The 14126-nt window shown below is 46.2% G+C and overlaps 1 protein-coding gene across 1 annotated transcript; it reads left to right on the top strand.

The window, feature by feature from the left end:
• The first annotated feature begins 438 nt into the window (after positions 1-438).
• Positions 439-13978, top strand: LOC110968396 (phosphatidylinositol 3,4,5-trisphosphate 3-phosphatase and dual-specificity protein phosphatase PTEN-like). Its single transcript, XM_051939056.1, has 9 exons — positions 439-1121; positions 2228-2312; positions 2501-2545; positions 3723-3766; positions 3856-4094; positions 4486-4627; positions 5471-5637; positions 6256-6504; positions 8933-13978. Exons 1-9 carry the CDS (start codon positions 1040-1042, stop codon positions 9119-9121), a joined length of 1242 nt encoding a protein of 413 aa, XP_051795016.1. The 5' UTR covers positions 439-1039; the 3' UTR covers positions 9122-13978.
• Positions 13979-14126: the final 148 nt, after the last annotated feature.

The raw sequence follows: 14126 nt of genomic DNA, 5'->3' as shown, positions 1-14126 counted from the left end.
GCCGGTCAGTGTGGGACAAAACGCACGTTAGGGCGGACTTTGACGTGGGGGGGCAAGTTGCCCCATACTTTTCGCTAGCCGAGCTGCTAGCTGAGCTGCGAAGCTGCCTGCCTGGCTAAATACTGGAGCTATGTCGAAAATCCATTTCTCCATCCCTCACATGTATAAAATGACATATGAAAACAGACCCCAGGTTGAAAAAAACCGAAGTTCCCCTTTAACCTAAAACTTCTGAAGTTTGTCCTCCCCTCCCAGAAAGGCAGAAAAATGAAATGGGGATGGTCTCCTTTTTTCTCCAGGACTGAGGAGCCTCGAGCCCCGTTGTCTGTGTAGTCATCTTCACCAGAAACACAGCTGCTCTTCAATATCTCATGAAGTTTTGAGTCAGTCTTTGTTTTGAAGGCGGCAGGATGCGCGCCGCTCCTGCCGCCGCCTTGATGTGTGCGTCGTCGCGTCTGCCGCTCTGCTCTGCCGCGCGGAGAGATTTTCTCTCTGCCGATCTGCGTCCAATCACGGCGGCTGCGCTGCGCTCTGAGGCCGGGAACCGTCCGACTGGATCCGTCCGACGCCTGGAGAACCAGCTCCGCACCGAGGAACGACCCGCGGATGGTTTTGTCTTACCGGGCGGGGGACCTGGAAAGCGGGGCCCGCAGCGGGAGCAGGGAGGAGGCCCCGACGCCGCCTTGTTCTGACCCAGAAAACAGCACCGACGGCCGGGCTGCCTGTCAACTAGCAGGCCGGCTAGCATCTGGAGCACCGCAGCTCGCAGGGAGGCACCGAGGAGGACGGATAACGGGGTCGTTTTAAACCCCGTTAGGACCGAGTTTTTGGCTCTTGTGTGTCACCGGAAGAATATTTTGCTTAATTTTATTATTTTCTAAACCTTCTGGAAGGCTGCTGGCCAGCTAGCTCCGGGCTAGCCGTCCCAGTTAGCTTCTCTCCCCGGCAACTGGACAGCGGAGGCTCCGGAGGAGTCCAGGCGGTCTTCGGTGCTTTCCGACCCGGTAGTAGACCTCACCGGAGGCCGGGGACTCCAAAAATGGCTGCCGCCTTAATCAAAGAAATCGTGAGCCGGAATAAAAGGCGATACCAGGAGGACGGCTTCGACCTGGACCTGACCTGTATCCTTCAATACAGAAATCCGTTCAGAAAAGTAGAGACTTAGTGAAGCGGGCACACGGTAGAACGGTCCGGACGTCCAGAACCAGTCAGCTGCAGGCTTTATCTGCTGGAGAAGCTAGAAACACAGAAAGGTGTCCGGAGTCAATTTCTGTCTGTGGGGGTGGTGTTTGCCTTATATTCGGCTAATGTTCTGCTGATGTTCTTCTGAAATTTTGCTGATGTTGTAGCGATGTTCTGCTCGTGTTGGGCTAATATTCTGGGGATGTTCTGCTGATGTTCGACTAATGTTCTGCTGATGTTTTGCTCATGCTGGGCTAATAGTCGGCTAATATTCAGCATTTGTTCGGCTAGTATTCGGCTGATGTTCTGCTTCTATTCAGCGGATGTTCGGCTAATGTTTGGCTAATAGTCGGCTAATATTCTTCTGATCTGCTAATATTCGACTGATGTGCGGCTAGTATTAGGCTAATGTTCGACTAATATTAGTGATGCAGGGAAAGATGGGTATTATCTTGGGAGCTCTTTGATGTGTTTTACAGTTAAAAGTAGGAGTTACTAGCATGCTAAGCTAACAGCTGGATATAGATCATTAATCCACTTCAGCTGTCAGGATAGAATTAATTGTCCACATAATAATCAATATTAGTAACTGATTAGAACTAACAGAACAATCACAGCTTCTGAAATGTGAATATTTATTGATTTTGTTATTGAGTGACATTAAAGTGATCCTGTCTGATTTTCTGTTTCCATTGAGACAGAAAGATAATTTTTCAGCTACTAAACTACTCAGCAACTATATTAATAATAATAAATTTGAGTTATTTTTCATTAAAACAGTCTAAATTCTGTGATTTCAGCTCCTTAAAGTGAACATTTTCTGGTTTCTTTCCTTCTCTGTGACAGTAAACTGAAGATCTTTGCACATTTGAGGAAACTGATGCACATTTTTCAACATTCATAATAATAATAATAAATAATCATGAGTTCATCAGCTCTAGAACAAACCGTCATCAAACCAAACTCCATTAGAAAACAGTCTAATTTAAATCCAGGTTGTGTCCAGGTAAACGTTCTCCAGGTGTTTCCTGAACGCAGTGAGCAGACATTTATCCGAACATCATAGCGATGGGTTTTCCTGCGGAGCGTCTGGAAGGAGTTTATAGAAACAACATCGATGACGTCGTTCGGTGAGTTCACCTTTGATTCCTCTTCACCTGTTGATGTGGCAGGTAAAGGTGTAAGAGAGACAAAAAAGTACTAGAAATAGATGAAAAACCACAAACTTTTCAGTTTTATTTAAACACCTGAATGCAGCGCCTTCAGTCAGCTGAATGTTAGAGAGAATAAAAGCTGTTGGTCTTTTTGTGTCTTTCAGGTTTTTAGATTCAAAGCACAAGAATCACTATAAGATCTACAATCTGTAAGTCCTCACTGCTGCTGCTCATTTTATTCTGTCTGTGAAAGAACTTTAGCAAAAGCTCTGAATCCAGAAACATCTCAGAAGGAGTCGAGCCTGTGAACTCCACAGATGAAGCTGCTCCGTGTGTTTCCATGTCAGCTAGAGGAGATGTCATTATTCATCTCTGAACCAACAGAACAGAGATGTAGCTTTATTACACCATCTAATCACCGAATAAACACCTGCAGCAGATGTTCCTCTGCTGCAGGTGCCTGGTTCTGTGAACCAACAGAACCAGGAAACTACAATTGTACGTTCAGTTTTCTGTCTAAAGTTCTGCAGCTCTGTGGAACCAGAACAACATGAAAAGGGAGAGAGCTCAGAGAGAGAAAAAAGAAGTAAAATAACCCCAAAAATGCAAACAACAGCATAGTGTTCCAAAGAGACCAAACAAATGACCACACAGAACAAGTAAAATGACCAAATGTGACGTAAAACCAACTCTGAACTAATGTTGTTGGAGGTTCTCAGTCATCCAGGTCCTGGTAGTCGGAGGAGCGTCAGGAGAAACCAACTGGAGGATTTGGAAGACGTTTCTGGAAATGTCCTCAGCAACCTCCAGTTGGTTTCTCCTGAAGCTCCTACCATCTCCTCATCCTGTAGATGTTCTTCTATCCCCATGTTTCCTCTCTGCTCTGCTCATCAGCTGTAGAAGATGTTTCACCATGCTGAATATGCCGCTGAGTCGTGTTCCCTTCATGTTTAACTGGAACATTGAACTGTAACCTGCACAGTACATCAGAGGGACAGCACATGTTAGAGGCTTTGGAGATAAAGTCAGAGAGGCCAGACTGAGATGGTTCAGACATGTCCAGAGGAGAGAGAGTGAATATATTGGTAGAAGGATGCTGAGTTTCCCACTGCCAGGCAGGAGGCCTAGAGGAAGACCAAAGAGGAGGTTTATGGATGTGGTTAAAGAGGACATGAAGGTAGTTGGTGTGAGAGAAGAGGATGCAGCAGACAGGGTTAGATGGAGGCAACTGATTCACTGTGGCGACCCCTGAAGGGAAAAGCCGAAAGGAAAAGAAGAAGAACTGTAACCTGCACTGACACCTCTGTTCTCTGTTTGTACTCGTGTTCATGTTTTAAACTCCTGCTATCTGAAACCTGCTGCTGTAAATCTGCTTTCTGTCCACAGCTGTGCAGAGCGACACTACGACACGGCCAAGTTCAACTGTCGAGGTGAGTGTGGGGGAGGCGTGGCGGCTGCCTGGGTCGGTCCAGGGGTGTCGAGGCGTCTCTCAGCCTGATGACTCTCCTTGTCCCTGCAGTGGCTCAGTATCCATTCGAGGACCACAACCCTCCCCAGCTGGAGCTCATCAAGCCATTCTGTGAGGACCTGGACCAGTGGCTCAGCGAGGACGAGCAGCACGTCGCCGCCATCCACTGCAAGGCCGGCAAGGGGCGCACCGGCGTCATGATCTGCGCCTACCTGCTACACCGCGGGAAGTTCCAGGAGGCCCAGGAGGCGCTCGACTTCTACGGAGAGGTCCGGACCCGCGACAAGAAGGTAACAGATAAAGTACCAGAAAGAGATGAGAAAGTACCAGAAAGAGACTAAAACTACCGGAAAGAGACTAAAATTACCAGAAACAGACAACAAACTATCAGAAATAGACAACAAACTATCAGAAATGGACTAAAACTACCAGAAAGAAAAGAACAACTGCCATAAAAAGACAAAAAAACTACCAGAAAGAGACAAAAAACTACCAGAAAGAGCTGACAAAACAATAGAAGAAATGAACTACGTGACAGAACCCAACCACAGGACAACAACAAACTGCAGAACCTCAGCTGTTAGATCAGAGTCGAAGCTGTCGAGCTGAATCTGCAGAAACTCCAAGTCCTGAAGTGTGTTTTCAGAACAACAGCTGTGGTTCTTATGGTTCTGTGTTCAGGGCGTGACCATCCCCAGCCAGCGGCGCTACGTCGTCTACTACAGCTTCCTGCTGAGGAACCAGCTGCAGTACAAACCCATCGCTCTGCTGTTCCACAAGATGCTCTTTGAGACCATCCCCATGTTCACCGGAGGAACCTGCAGTGAGTCTGTCTTCATGTTCTCTGTTCTCCTGCAGACTCTCAGTGTTCTCTGTTCTCCTGCAGACTCTGTGTTCTCTGTTCTCCTGCAGACCCTCAGTGTTCTCTGTTCTCCTGCAGACTCTCAGTGTGCTCTGTTCTCCTGCAGACCCTCAGTGTGCTCTGTTCTCCTGCAGACCCTCAGTGTGCTCTGTTCTCCTGCAGACCCTCAGTGTGCTCTGTTCTCCTGCAGACCCTCAGTGTTCTCTGTTCTCCTGCAGACCCTCAGTGTGCTCTGTTCTCCTGCAGACCCTCAGTGTTCTCTGTTCTCCTGCAGACTCTGTGTTCTCTGTTCTCCTGCAGACCCTCAGTGTTCTCTGTTCTCCTGCAGACTCTCAGTGTGCTCTGTTCTCCTGCAGACCCTCAGTGTGCTCTGTTCTCCTGCAGACCCTCAGTGTGCTCTGTTCTCCTGCAGACCCTCAGTGTGCTCTGTTCTCCTGCAGACCCTCAGTGTGCTCTGTTCTCCTGCAGACCCTCAGTGTGCTCTGTTCTCCTGCAGACCCTCAGTGTGCTCTGTTCTCCTGCAGACCCTCAGTGTTCTCTGTTCTCCTGCAGACCCTCAGTGTTCTCTGTTCTCCTGCAGACCCTCAGTGTTCTCTGTTCTCCTGCAGACCCTCAGTGTTCTCTGTTCTCCTGCAGACTCTCAGTGTTCTCTGTTCTCCTGCAGACCCTCAGTGTTCTCTGTTCTCCTGCAGACCCTCAGTGTTCTCTGTTCTCCTGCAGACCCTCAGTGTTCTCTGTTCTCCTGCAGACCCTCAGTGTTCTCTGTTCTCCTGCAGACCCTCAGTGTTCTCTGTTCTCCTGCAGACCCTCAGTTCGTGGTGTACCAGCTGAAGGTGAAGATCCACACGTCAACTCCGACTCACACCAGGAGAGAAGATAAACTGATGCTGTTCGAGTTTCCTCAGCCACTGCCCGTCTGTGGAGACATCAAGGTGGAGTTCTTCCACAAACAGAACAAGGTCATGAAAAAGGTGAGCATGAGGAACTGATCTTCCATCATCCAGAGTTTCAGGTTTAGATCAGTTAAAGGTCGGAGCTGTTGAGTCATTTTGAATAAATGCAGCTAAATCTTCCGAAAGTTCCTCAGAACATCTGGTTCTTCATCTTCAGGAACTTTATCAATGATCAGACTTCTACCTTCAAGCTGTGAATGATTCCACATTTCTAGAACTTTCTCCAGTTGTCGGCAGGTCTGCACGAGAACTTTCTCCAGTTGTCGTAGGTCTACACTAGAACTTTTTCCAGCTGTCTGTAGGTTTGCTCTAGAACTTTATCCTGGTGTCAGTAGGTCTACTCTAGAACTTTTTCCAGCTGTCTGTAGGTTTGCTCTAGAACTTTATCCTGGTGTCAGTAGGTCTACTCTAGAACTTTCTCCAGGGGACGTTCTCCTTTCCTGCTTCCAGTCTTTAAGTTTAGTCTCACTTAGAACATTCCGGGTCCTTGAAGTCCATAGAGGTGGGTCCAGATTTATCACTTTTTAATGGACTTTTCCCATTATTTCTAAGCCTCAGAACTTCATCAGTCCAGCAGATACAACCATGACATTAAATCTGAACATCTCATCAGCCTCCTTTTCTTCTGTCCTCCAGGAAAAGATGTTCCATTTCTGGGTCAACACGTTCTTTATCCCTGGGCCCGAGGAGAACCTCGACAGGATGGAGAATGGCAGCGCCGGGACGCTGCGAGACTTGACCGACAGAACGCACCAGAACCTGGCGATGATGACAGCGGGCAGCGAAACCAACGACAGAGAATATCTGGTTCTGACCCTGACCAAGAACGACCTGGACAAGGCCAACAAGGACAAGGCCAACAGGAACTTCTCCCCCAACTTCAAGGTAAGACTTGGATTTGCTGGTAGGAAACGGAACCCGGTGTTCATAGAGGTTTAGATGTTGGTCTCTATAGAGGTCTAGATGTTGATGTTCACAGAGGTCTAGATCAGGGGTCCCCAAACTTTTTCCTGTGAGGGCCGCATAACTTTTCCCTTCTCTGGTGGGGGTGGGGATCAGTTTGCAACAGAAAAAATGTGACGATCGCAGGGGTGCCTAAACGTAAACATTGTTCTCCAGAAAGCCACACATAACCAAATATTAATAACCCTTTCCGGGATCTTCACAGAAAAACAAATCAGGAAATATATAACAACACTATTTATGAAATAAATAATAACCAAGTAACCCTCTCTAGGTTCTTCACAGAAAAAAAAAAGTCAGGAAATATATAATAACACTTTTTATGAAATAAATAACTAATTACCCTCTCTGGGTTCTTCACAGAAAAAAAGTCCGTGGAACATTAATTTTCTGTTGTGCCATGCACAATCTTAAAGGCATTATGGAAGTTGTTTTTTTTTTTTTGTTTAATTTGTCTGATTCACATAAAATGAATATACTGACCTTTAGTGGACTTGTATGTATGGTCTCTAAAAGAATTTAAAAAAATAAATAAAATAACTGTGGACATGGCAGGACCTGAAAAACATCAGCCAATCAACGCGCTTGGACCGAGGCGTTTGGTTTGCTCCCTTTCCTGTCAATCACAAATCTTCCGGCTCAGGCCTAGTTACGTAGATTGCGTACGCCTTGGACTTACGTGTTTTCTGTATGTGTTGCTTTGGTATAGCTTCATAGTTAGCTGGAGACTTGTTTTGCTCATCTTTTTTTACATAATGGCAGACAAAGATCCAGGGGGACCCAGCCGTAAAAGACAACTTCACGAGTCCTACGCAAGTTTCTGGAGGGGGGCGTTTCTTCGTAAATGTTAAGAGGGGGGAGGTTAGAGGGGGCTGAGGGAGAGGTTGTATGTGCGCATGCTACGTTCAAAGTCGTAGGAAATTAAATCTCCTCTAATGCCTTTAACAGGTGAAAGTTCAGCTTAGTTGTCAGAGCAGAATCTCTGACTTAAATGACTCATATGGGCAGTGTCTCAAAGGTCTTCCAAGGTTTCTGCTACAGTCACTCTGCAGCGGCAGCCCGCTGCTACTAAAATTCCAGCGCCGTCCTTTAATTTTTTTATTTTTTAATCGTTGCAAATACTCCAACGCCACATGTCTCACCTTCACAGCAGTCTTACACTGTGTCGGGTACTCGCGAGTACTACTGCAGATAACTGTGGTGCTCTCAGTATCTACTCTTTGTGTGTGCGGGGGCGGGGGGGCGAGCGGGGAGCCTGCCGCCTACAGAAAAAAGTCCTAGAGGAAACACTGATGTAGGTTCCAGTAGAATGTCATGTTCTATGTGTGTATTAGTCTCGATCGCGTGGCCAGGCTGAAAAAAAAATCATAATGTGTCTCTGGTGTTGTTCATGGGGCCGGGCCAAATGTGGAGGGCCGTAGTTTGGGGACCCCTGGTCTAGATGTTCACAGAGGTCTAGATGTTCGTAGAGGTCTAGATGTTCGTAGAGGTCTAGATGTTCGTAGAGGTCTAGATGTTCGTAGAGGTCTAGATGTTTGTAGATGTTCACAGAGGTCTAGATGTTCACAGAGGTCTAGATGTTCACAGAGGTCTAGATGTTTGTAGATGTTCACAGAGGTCTAGATGTTCACAGAGGTCTAGATGTTCACAGAGGTCTAGATGTTCACAGAGGTCTAGATGTTCACAGAGGTCTAGATGTTTGTAGATGTTCGCAGAGGTCTAGATGTTCGCAGAGGTCTAGATGTTCGCAGAGGTCTAGATGTTCGCAGAGGTCTAGATGTTCGCAGAGGTCTAGATGTTCACAGAGGTCTAGATGTTCGCAGAGGTCTAGATGTTCGCAGAGGTCTAGATGTTCACAGAGGTCTAGATGTTCGTAGAGGTCTAGATGTTCGTAGATGTTCACAGAGGTCTAGATGTTCGCAGAGGTCTAGATGTTCGCAGAGGTCTAGATGTTCGCAGAGGTCTAGATGTTCGCAGAGGTCTAGATGTTCGCAGAGGTCTAGATGTTCGCAGAGGTCTAGATGTTCGCAGAGGTCTAGATGTTCGCAGAGGTCTAGATGTTCGCAGAGGTCTAGATGTTCGCAGAGGTCTAGATGTTCGCAGAGGTCTAGATGTTCACAGAGGTCTAGATGTTCGTAGAGGTCTAGATGTTCGTAGATGTTCACAGAGGTCTAGATGTTCACAGAGGTCTAGATGTTGATGTTCATACAGGCGTAGATGTTGCTGGTAGATGAACAGTTCAAAGATGCTTCATGTTAAATTTAACCACATCTGAGGCTGATCTTACTGAGCAGCACCGAGTTCTTAATCAGACTCTCTCCATCGGTTCACCTTCTGTTTTCTGCTTCAGGTAAAACTTTATTTCACTAAGACGGTGGAGGAAGGATCGAACTGTGACGCCGGCAGCACGTCGGCCTCGGTGACGCCGGACGTCAGCGACAACGAACCAGATCACTACCGTTACTCCGACACGACGGACTCGGACCCTGAGAACGAGCCGTTCGAAGACGACCACCACAACCAGATCACTAAAGTCTGACACACGTGTACATATATACATATAAATATATATATATATATATATACATATACGTATACACAGTATGTATGTATGTACACACAGCGCTGAACCGCAGCCTGCAGCCGGCTGTGGTTCTCTAACGGGGAATAAAACCAACTGATGGACCACAGCTGATCTGAGAGACTCTGCATTCAAAGAGCTCCGGTCAGAACGTAAGCCCCGCCCCTTCCTGTCTTCTACTCTGTGAACACCTGGACAATCATGGCGGTCGGAGGTGAGGGGCGAGGCCAACCGAGTGACGGATGAATGGACAAACGGGAGGTTTGAGAAATTAAAGGAGTAAAACTTGAATATAAAGAAAGACAAGTAGACTTCTTTAGCGACCACGTTTGTTGGACGAATCCCCACGTTTCCTTCCTTCCTTCCTTCCTCAGCAGTTCTAGGAGACTTTCTGCACACCGGTCTTTATTCAGTTTTCCTCTGCAGGCTTCAGTTTGGTTCATCTGGATCTCAGTGTTGATGCTTCGCTCTGTGCTCCAACGTCTTCCCCAGATCCACTTCCTATCTGGATTTATTTTAAATAGAACAGAAACTAATTGGACTGAAAGAAATCAGAAAATTGATAAATCGATTGAAGGATCTCTTTAGATTTGCATATTTCTGTTCTGAAAAGAGCTTTATATCTCCAGTTTTACAGAACACAGGTGGTTTTAACTCTGTTTCCCGATCACAAATCTCAGCATACGAGTGGAAATAGAAAGTTTTGGCTTTTTTAATTGATCAACCAGAACATCTAGATGCTACAGGTGTGGATCAGTGTTAGAGCTCTGGACCAAGAATAATAAACTCTGGACCTGTTGTCTGTGAAGATTCAGGTCATGGCAGAGCTCCAGTAGAAGCTAACGGGACTTTTGTTTCTGGTTCAGGAAGAAGCTTCATGAAACGTCTTCTAGAGCCAAAGACAAAAGTCCAGTTACCTTCTGAGACGTTTCACAAACATGAAGACATTTCATGAAGGTTTCAAACATCTTCAGCCCAAACCAGAATGACAGCTACCGTCGTCTGAAGCTCCCAGGGACATCTAACACTATAAAATCCTAGGAACTATATGTTTTCATCCTTCTGGAGTTTCTGCTCATCTGAGAACCTCCAAACCCCAGAACTGCATGTTTTCCAGATCAGTGACTTGATTTCAGACTGGACTTAGTGGTCCAAACCCTCAGGTGTGAACTGGGTGGAAGCGATGCACAGAGAGAAGCAACAAGCTGCTGTTTGAATGCGACAATGCAGAAGAGAAACTTCACAATCTGCTGCAGTTCTGTCAATCACACAATGCTTCTGTCCGTCTGTCTGTCTGCACAGAAGGATTCTCTCCAATCAGCTACCAGAAATGTATTTTTGTTGTACTCAGACTATATCAATCATTAAGCTAAATGACAAACACACAGTGTAATCATTCCTACATGTAGGCCGACATCCTGAAACCTTCCACTGCACAGCGCTGGGTGTTTGGTGTCCGGGTCACCGGGCGGCTGCAGTTTAGAACCAATGCTTTACTGAATCCTTGTAAATATTTCCGGCGGTCCATCCAAGAGCGTCGTGCTGATCAATCTGTTCTAAAGCAGCAATATCTCAGTTAAACTGTGGTTTCCAGTGAGAACATAAGCTGTCAGGTCTGATCAGAACCTCCTTAGTCAGAGGCGTTTGTCCAGAGAAGGTGAACAGATGCTGGTTTTCCAGGAACTGGAGTCCTGAGGGTCAAAGATGGTGTCACTCCATGATTATTACTCTGTCCGTAGAATATTCGTCAACGTTTAAGCACTTAAATCTTTGCAAACTTTACCTTTAACGCCAGAGACGACGGTTGGAGGTTCAGCAGGATCCAGAGAGAAGCTCCAGTCAGGTCTAATTAGAGCTTCAGTCCAAACCAGTGGTTCCATTTTCATGCACCAGTCTGACAGGAACCGCTGATTCTTCTTCAGGTGTTTGGATTGCTATTATTTCAAGATTCCTCCTGCTCGTCCAGCGTTTGACTGCAAAGTTCTACAACATAACCGATGCATCTCATCGGGCCTGTGAACTCTTTATTTTGGTGCCGTCAGTAAATCCAGACGTCTCCTCTGAACATCTGTCCCAGTGACTGGAACGGCGCTTTTAGTCCTGATGCCTGATTTCCGTCCTCTCGTTGGGTGCTTCTACCGGTCGTAGTCATTGGTCTGGAGGTCTTGAGTAGAGTCTGATCTCACAGGAAGAGGCTGAACAGGACCAAATACCAACTCTTTCTCACATCAGTCCCATCGAAACCCAACAGAACTCTGATTCCAGAGGTCTGAATCAGATTTGTTCAACAGATCCAGTAGTTGTGGTGTTGGACTGATTGATGGATGGTTTCATGGTCAGAATTTGTTTAGTGACATTAAGAAAAGAACCAGAACCAGCTGGATGTAGTCTGATCATCAGGTGGGTCAGTCCAGAAAAGCTTCAGTTCTGAGTCTAAAAGTGATTTTACCAGAATGAACGGTGCCTCCAGATGTTCCTGGTTCCTTCTTCTAGCTTCTACAACAGTTCTGACCAACTACCTACCAACACTAAAGTTTACCCACAATCATCTTTTTAACATTTTCTCTGGTGAATTATCAGAAACCACAGACACATCCAGGGAACCAATGATTGTTTCTAGGACTCTAAACTGTTCACACTAGGATACATCCCATAATACTGATGATCACAGCTGGTTCTAGAGGAAATGAACAGAAACCGGATCCAGTGTTCAGACTGTGACACCTGGATGGATTTAAACTGATCTGGTGTCAGTTTCTACCAGAACTCAGATGTTTCTCCTCCTAAATGTCATGGTTCTATCTGCTGGACTCATGAAGTTCTGAAAAAGTCCATTACAAAGTGATAAATCTGGACCCACCTCCATGGACTTCAAGGACCTGGAATGTTCTAAGTGAGACTAAATGTAAAGACTGGTAGCAGGAAAGGAGAACGTTCTAGTGTAGACCTACCGACAACTGGAGTAAGTTCTGGAGTAGGTCTACTCTAGAACTTTCTGCAGGGGACGTTCTCTCTTATTGGACTGACCCAGATGAGCGTCACTGTAACCAAACAGAGCCTCCTCCTGTGTGGTCGGACTCCTAATCTTCGTTTCGGTGCTAAGCTTCGGGTTGAGCCGTCGTCCATCCTTGGTGCTCTACAGCGAGTGTTCATCCAGCTCTGTCTTCAGCAGCCATTTTACAGCAACACTTCCCGTCTCGTGTGGTGCTGTCGGACCTGGCCTCCATCCTGACACCGACCCGTTCAGACCTGAGCGACTTCCGGAGACTGTTTTCATTCTGAGCTGCAGATCTGATGGAACATCTGGTTGAAGGTTCGGACCAGGATCAGAAAATGGTTCCTGTTCCTGCCTCGTTGTCACACTTTAAAAACATCAAATTCAGCTTCAGTATTTCTTCCTCAGTGTGAAAACCTCCTCGGCTGGCGTCCCGTAGCTGAACCGGCGTTAGGTGTTTGCGGCCAGCCAGGTGCTGTCCACGTTTCTGACTGTCCAGGTGCTCCATACATTGTCTTCTGTTGGTCGGTTGTAGACGAACTCATCTGGACAGAAAGTGAACAGAAACGGTGTTGTCGTTTTACGGTCACCTCTGTTCTGTTCCGCCATGTTCCGGGTTCCTGCTGCGACCCGCCGTAAAGGAACCAAGAAGGTGTCGTTTCTTCACCACAGTAAACGTTCACAGGAGCTTCAGACTTTGTGTTTCAGACGACCAAACAGTGCTTCAGCTCTCTTCTGTTTACATCACAAACCTGCCAAAATGAAGCTCACACTCATGTTTTACTTTTCACTTTTAGTTCTTGCTGTTTGTTTGTCAGTTTTGGAGTTGAAGAGGTCATTGTGTTCTTCTTCTGGCCTTCAGGTGTGGTCACATGGTGGATCTATTCTCCAGGTGCATTAGACCACAGCAACAGATTCTACATTTCATAACCTTGTGTGTCAGTGTTCCAGTCTTTGAAGCACTCCTTTAGCTTGTATCGCAGTGATTGAAGAGCCGTCATGTGACCACACCTTCATCAGAACAACCTGAAAGTTCCTCAGAGTTCATGAGCCACATCAGTCAGAGGAATCCACCAACCACACTACAGCTGCTCTCTGAACCAATAACAGCTGAAACTGTACTAAGCCCCGCCCTCTCAGTTGCTGTCCGTTCTTGACCTTAAAGTCAGGAAGAGTCATTTCATTTCAGCTCAGTCACATGATGTCTGTTAGCTCAGTGGCTAGTTAAGCTAAATGTGCTCCTTTAATCTGCTGCCGTTGAACCTCAGTTCATTCGTTGTTTCATGTGTTGGAAGAGGAAAGTCTGTCAGGACGACTGAATAACTTGTTAGTGGAGCGTAAAGTTCAGGACCAAAACGTGCGCTAACATTAGCATAGCCTCTGTTAGCATCCACGATCAATCAGCTCTCAGAGCTGCGGATGTGTTGCTAACGGCTAAGTTGCTAACAGCTCGGTCGCTCAAAGCTACTCGTCATAAGCTAATCGTGTAACATTACTTTTTCATAAGCTGTGATTGGATGAATCAGTGGGGCGGGGCTTATGAACGTTGTCTGCCAGTGACGCCGTATTGATGAATATTGATGGTTATTTATGAATATTGATGGTTATTGATGAGTATCGATCAGGCTCTGACTGATGTGGCGTCTCTGAGCCTCCTGCATCATTTCAGCACAAACTGGTTCCTGATCAGATTTTCCAGTTTTCCTCCAAACACACGGAGAACATTTCACGTTAAACTGACCTCCCGGTTCTTTCTTCTGTCCCTTCCTGTTTTATAATGAAATAAAACACTGTAAAGGTGAATAAACTATTTATAAACAGCTGCTGTTTGAGAGTCTTCAGATCCACTAAAACTCCACAGATTGTTATCCAGTTAGTTTATTTATCAGATGAAACATGAAATCTGAGCGTCTGTTTCAAATTAAACGATCAATAATAATGTCATGAGTGATAATCATCCAATGACTT

The sequence above is a fragment of the Acanthochromis polyacanthus genome, chromosome 19 (assembly GCF_021347895.1).
Source record: "Acanthochromis polyacanthus isolate Apoly-LR-REF ecotype Palm Island chromosome 19, KAUST_Apoly_ChrSc, whole genome shotgun sequence".
NCBI lineage: Eukaryota > Metazoa > Chordata > Actinopteri > Pomacentridae > Acanthochromis > Acanthochromis polyacanthus.
Note: the sequence above shows the minus strand (reverse complement) of the source record. Positions and strands in the feature narration are given on the sequence as shown.

Excerpts from the sequence above, each read along its gene's own strand:
- LOC110968396 (XM_051939056.1), top strand. The coding sequence starts at position 1,040 with ATGGCTGCCGCCTTAATCAAAGAAATCGTGAGCCGGAATAAAAGGCGA. Across the intron at positions 4,095-4,485 it reads TCCGGACCCGCGACAAGAAG|GGCGTGACCATCCCCAGCCA; the intron begins GTAACAGATAAA and ends TTCTGTGTTCAG. Across the intron at positions 6,505-8,932 it reads ACTTCTCCCCCAACTTCAAG|GTAAAACTTTATTTCACTAA; the intron begins GTAAGACTTGGA and ends TTTCTGCTTCAG.